At 45.3% G+C, this 6,000-nt stretch overlaps 1 protein-coding gene across 1 annotated transcript in view; it reads right to left on the bottom strand.

The window, feature by feature from the left end:
• Nucleotides 1–1,376: 1,376 nt before the first annotated feature.
• The window catches only part of Dok5 (docking protein 5), a 153,996-nt gene continuing 149,372 nt past the window's right edge, over nucleotides 1,377–6,000 (bottom strand). Inside the window, exon 8 of the mRNA XM_028885104.2 lies at nucleotides 1,377–1,870. Within this exon, the coding sequence (XP_028740937.1) occupies nucleotides 1,806–1,870 (65 nt within the window). The 3' untranslated portion in view covers nucleotides 1,377–1,805. The remainder of the gene's footprint in view (nucleotides 1,871–6,000) is intronic.

Genomic DNA, 6,000 nt, shown 5'->3' with positions numbered 1-6,000 from the left:
CCTGAGAAAAGTCCTGACCAGTAGTGTCCTTGGGATCCCAGCTCTCTTCACGAAGCAGGTTTAGCTGCGCAGACTTGGATTTTTAGCAAGGCCAAAGATACCGGGTTAGAATTGGTGTCCATCCCTCCCTTGAGCCCTCCTAGAAAGGCTCAAACAACAATGGGGTTTTTAAGGTTCTAGTGAGGGCCTCTACAATTTTTTCCTGAAATTTTAGTTATTTTTTCCATGAAAAGTAACAATTTTAGAGGAGCCTGGTGTGGAAAAGCAGGTGTCCAAGGTAAATACTCCTCCCATGTAGAAGAATCCCATCCCAAGGGTATGAATCTAAGCTTACCTGTTTCTATCTGCCCACCTGACACACATCTATCAGGAGTGTAGGCTGTATGCCAGGTTCAGCTCTAGTGTTGGACATTTGTACCTTTCAGATTCAGCAAAGAAACACACAGACCATCAAGGTCAATTTGAATTTCAGGTATACGATGGACACAGTGAAACGTAACTCTGCCCCGTGTGGTATTTGAACCCCACTTCCATCATAAAACCATAAGCCCTGCTTATCTGAAGTTCAAATTTAATTAGGAATCTTGCCTTGTATTGTACTGGCAGTTGCTATTGGACACAGCATGAACAAAGGTGTGTGTGTGTGTGTGTGTGTGTGTGTGTGTGTGTGTGTGTGTGTGTTTTCCTGGCTTGCGTGTCCAGCCTTTCAGGAACATAACCTCAAACGCTTTCAAGATTCAGCTCCCCGCTGGCATCTCCCATTGACACTGTCTGGAGAACAGGATGACCTTCTCTTTAGGAGCCCATGGCCCCTGGGGACCCATGGAGCAGGTACCGCAATTGCACCTTTATTTCTTCGATGCTCTTCTCTGGAATTAAGGTTCTTGACAACAGAACCTGAGATCTTGTGCTTTGTATCCCCAGAGTCCAGCAGAGCACTGGGAACTAGTAGATTCCAGATCAGCTTAATGAATGAGCCAACAGATGTGTCCACGGCTGGACTTGCATCAAACACAAAGCAGAACTCTGTTCCCAGTGCACTTACCCTCCAGACTCAACCAATCACAGAGAAAACTGTCACGAGAATCCAAGGACCACATGGATAACAATGATTGCTTATTTTAAAATGCCTTATATCAACATTCTACTCCAAAACAAAAACAAAAAAAGGCATTTGAGGGGTGAGGGGACATTGAGGAGTATGAGTGGCTGTTGCCTTATGAAAGATGTTAAAGGGTCTTTTGGAAGGACTCTTCAGGAAGAAGAATGAGTGAAAGTGTTGATTTAAGTCACTGGAAATATAACCAAATATGAGTTCATGGGTGCACTAAAATCACAGCATTAGTCACTGAGGGATAGTGTGTAAAGAGATAACAAATAATGAAGAGGCATTTTATTGTCCATCTCAACTGTCATACAACTGAAACATTTACAAGGAAAAATCACACAAATCCACAAAAGGACAGACTCAAAGATGCGCAAGGGGGACCTTGTCTACAATAGAAAATCAGTCTGTAGCAGTGACACTGACTCCTTCTGTCCAGCTGTAAACACAGGGTGGGTCGATATTATCCAGCATGTTTTGGCGAGGCTAGGACTGTGTCTTTAGAAAAAGAAAAACAGAAGGGAAAAAATATATATATATACATATGTTGTATCGCAGCGTTTCCCATGGCCACACACATTAGCAGGATTTGAAGCTGCTCTTCTTTACTCTGCACTCTCCCTGGCTGCCCTCTGTGTCCTCCTGCATGGATCTGTGGCCAGCGCAGCACACACGTGCTAACAGCTCTTGGCAGTTGCTGTCAGTGCTCAGACCGGTAGGCAGGAAAAGTCTCTGTCCGATGAAGCTTCAAAGGGCTCGTGACATCTTTTCCAGAAAGAATTAGAAAGAAGAAACAGTTATCTCTAAAGAAAGTCCAGGATCAAATCAGCTAGTAATACAATTGATTCCATTTACCAGAAAGAAGGGGCATATTCATGATTGGAGATAGTATTCCTAAGGTCACTCACAGTGATATGCAAATAAGCATCATTTGCATTTGGCCTTTGCATTCAGTGGTGGTCAGTCTGTTAGCAGCTATTTCAGTTATTACTGAAATTTTCATCTGCACTAGCTCCCTGGTCATAGTACTCAGAGGGGATGAGAGAGAAACACAAGGCTAGGGGGACTTTTAATGTAGATGTTTTTTGCAAACCTGACTCAAAATAAGACAATACCATACTTTTCTTATATCATTGTTAAGCAGAAGACTTTGTCAGCTTTCTCTACTTCAAGTTCAGTTTCCAGCCAAGTGAACAAGTCAAGAATGCCCGCCTCTGGAGTTAACACAGTAATTGGCACGCATCCTCTACACAGAGCAGAGAGTGGCACTAACTAGATGCCAACAGTACCGGAGCAACCACAATGAACACACAATAAACCAGCCTGGGCATCCTGTGAAACGCAATAAAGAAAAATCTGGGATTGGGCTGGAAGGGGCCTGGGAGAAACCAGAGTTTATCCAGCCTGATAGCCTTAATTTTTTGCAACCAAGATGCTTTGCTGCCACCTGCTGTCTGGGAGCGGCACAAGGCGAGCATTTTACGTGGCTAAGCATGTGGTGATATATTGTGTCCCCCAAAAGCGGGTTCTCCGTGGTCACACCAATGGGGAGGGAATACAAAGAGGGAGGAGAGGATGAAACCCCAGGAAACCTGGGTGTTCCGTGTGCACATTCCAAACCACGTTGTTCTCAACTGCTGACCAAGAGGAAGAGGTTGTTGGTGCCCTGTGGCTCCTCCCTTCAATTGTCACAAACAGCCCTGACTGGGTCCTTAGGCCTCAGCCTTGCACCTCCCCTCTGTCCCTCCCAGTCCTCTCTGACCCTGTACCCAAATAGAAACTCCAGTAATGACGGATATAAGTCGTCTCCCTCTTCTATAAGACGAAAGGGAACACATTTGTTCCATTCTCCCACCCAGTCCTACTGAGAATTAAAGGAACTGCAAAGGGTTTTGTGAGCTGTAAAATCTCAATCATGGCCCTAAACTAAAAAAACAAACAAACAAACAAGAAACAAAGAGAACCAAGGACTTGGGGCCAGTGAAATGGTTCTGGGGGTGACTGCCACCAAATCTGAGGATCTGAGTTCAGTCCTCAGAATTCACATGGTGGAAGGACAGTAAATCCCAAAAGTTGTCCTCTGACCTCCTCATACACATGCCATCATTACATATGTGTCACACACACACACACACACACACACACACACACACACACACGTTTTTCAAAAAGAGATACAAAGGTTTGGATACTTGCAAGCCTCAAATCTGAACCCAAACCAAACCCCTGATCCGCAGTAGTAGCAGCAGTAGTAGCAGCAGTAGTGATGGATGTTAAACTCTCCCAAGTGACCAGGAGTCCCTTCTCCATTCCCAGGCAATTTGAACATGTTTTCTAGTCTCTTTCTGATGCCCACACTGCAACATGGAAGCATGGTATCCATAGGTGGTTCTAGAATTAACCATCCCAGTGTCTTTATTATGGTTTGATAACAATTTCCTGCAGGGAGCAGACAGCCTAGACACGGTATTCAGGAAAAATCCACATCTTGACTCAAGCATGAGGCCCTTATTGGCAGCTTCTTAAGCTCCAGAAGCTTCCAGAAAAACTGACTACTGCCAACCACGTGGTACCAGATGAAAGGCAGTGGATAAACTGAATCCTTCAGTGAGGCTGGAAAGCTGGGTTTGGCTTAAGGACAGGAAATGGACTGGAGGCTTTCTATCCCTCCTGTGCATGCACAGCCCATGTGAGATGATTGAGAGGTAGTACCAGCCTCAAGTCCACATCCGGGCCCAGGGATGCTCTGGCCCACCACGGCATGTCTGACTGGAGGTGGTCTCAGACAGCTCTCAGATGAATTTCTTACTGCATGTGATCTTGACAAAGGTCTCGCCAGCTCTATTTTGTCCCACCTCACTCACTTCATGTCCCCCACGATCCTGAAGACATGAGTTGTAAGTCTGGCTTGGCATCTTTTCCCTTGGCTCAGGACCTAGTCTGTGGCATCTTTCCAAATTGGTGTGCACACAATGTCTGTAGGAGGGTTGACACACACATTCAAAGAACAACACGATTCCTCAACCTAGCCACTGGCTCCAAGAATCTATCCACTTGAGAATGGATATGAACCTGAACAGGTTGGGCTCAGGCCCGGAAGATCTCTGCATGGAGGCCTTTGACTCACACTGGAGCCAGGGGCTTTTCTCACAGTTAAGGATCATATAATGAAACCCAGGGGCTCAGAACATGGGTCCCTTACCCATTGCTCCGCTAGGAGTCCCATGATCCTCAGCAAGAATTGACTGTTGTGGGTCCCCAGTCCTTAATTCTTTATAACAGAGAAGATGAGGATGAGGATGAGGATGGACTGCTCTTGCCACTTCCGCCATGCAGGTACTCACCAAGAGGATGAAAAGAAGGCCATATGGTAGATTCCAGCAGAGACACACACATGATGCCATGATCTGGTTTTCTTTTTTTTTCTTAAGATTTATTTATTATGTAAAGAGCATATATGACTGCAGGCCAAAAGAAGGCACTGGATCTCATCCTAGATGGTTGTGAGCTACCATGTGGTTGCTGGGAATTGAACTCAGGACCTCTGGAAGAACAGCCAGTGCTCTTAACCTCTGAGCCATCTCTCCAGCGCCCCCCCCCCATGATCTGGTTTTCTGTCAGAGGAATGGCACAGGGCCTTGTTTTTGTTTGGAAACAAATGAGTCTGTCTCTCAGTTACTTCTGATGGAGACAAAGCAGTCTGAAAACTCTGGAGCAATGAAAACTCTTTGACATGGGAAGGGTGAAAATTCTGAATGTGGTTAATAAAAAGGGAATGAGGGCGTGAGAGAGAGATTAATAGAAAAGAGAACGAGGGCACTGAACTGAAGCCAGACACTCACAGTTCCATGGGAAGCCTTCAAGTTGCTCCTCTGCTACCAGCCCTGTTTCTCTGCAATTTTATAATTAAAATAGGAGCTAAGTCTGACTACTGTGCTCAGTACCCTCAACACACCATGGACAGGCCAATCTTGACCACTGGTTCCCATCCTCCAACCCCTTTCTTCATACTGCCCCTCCCTCATTTCTGCCTCAGGACCTTTGCATTTGCTGAGCTGTCTAGGAAGAAATTCTCTCTCTCTCTCTTTCTCTCTTTCTCTCTCTCTCTCTCTCTCTCTCTCTCTCTCTCTCTCTCTCCCTTCATATGGCTGCCTCTTCTAGGTTTAAAGTCTTGAGGCTTCCAACAGATCTAAACAAGATCCTCCACCTAATAACCATGTCTCACGTTGTGTGAACACTTTCTATAAAAACTGTAAACACGTTCTCTGTTATAGTTACACATGTCAGCTTTGAAATCGATGTCTACTTGTCTGTCATTCACAACTTTTCATTAGATTGCAAGCTGCCAGTTGGAAGATACACACCTGGGCAGGAGCCCCAGGCACATCTGTCACCTAGCATGGGGCTAGCATGAAGTATATGCTCAATAAACAGGCACTGGGTCAATGAGTGTGTAGGTGGGTAAGTAAAGAAACAAAACTGTTGGGGTGGGGGCACGCCTAATCCAGCCTCAGACAGAGGCAGGGGATCTGTGAGTTTGAGCAGCCTGGCTACAAAGTAAAAGCGAAAGAAAAAATGTCAAAAAAAAGAAAACAAACAAACAAACAAACAAAACTGTTAACGCCTCTCACTAGACAAGTGATCTTGGAGGCATCACTGACCCTTCTGATCACTAGTTCCTTGGTAGCAAAAAGAAAAGAACAGCTTCCTAAGATGCTGATTTAAAATTCAAGTATGTTAGGTGCCTTCCAAACCATAACTTCTTTGTTTTACATTTTTTACTTATTTATTTTGTGTGAGTGTTGTGTACACGCATCACTGTACCCATACTGAGGTTTGAGGGACTGAGTTCTCTCTTCCACCACGTGGGTCCCGGGGCTTCCTGGGCTCAGGGT

This window comes from Peromyscus leucopus, chromosome 1 (genome assembly GCF_004664715.2).
Source record: "Peromyscus leucopus breed LL Stock chromosome 1, UCI_PerLeu_2.1, whole genome shotgun sequence".
In the NCBI taxonomy this organism is placed as follows: domain Eukaryota; kingdom Metazoa; phylum Chordata; class Mammalia; order Rodentia; family Cricetidae; genus Peromyscus; species Peromyscus leucopus.
The sequence above is the reverse complement of the archived record's forward strand: the minus strand, read 5'-3'. Positions and strand labels throughout refer to the sequence as shown.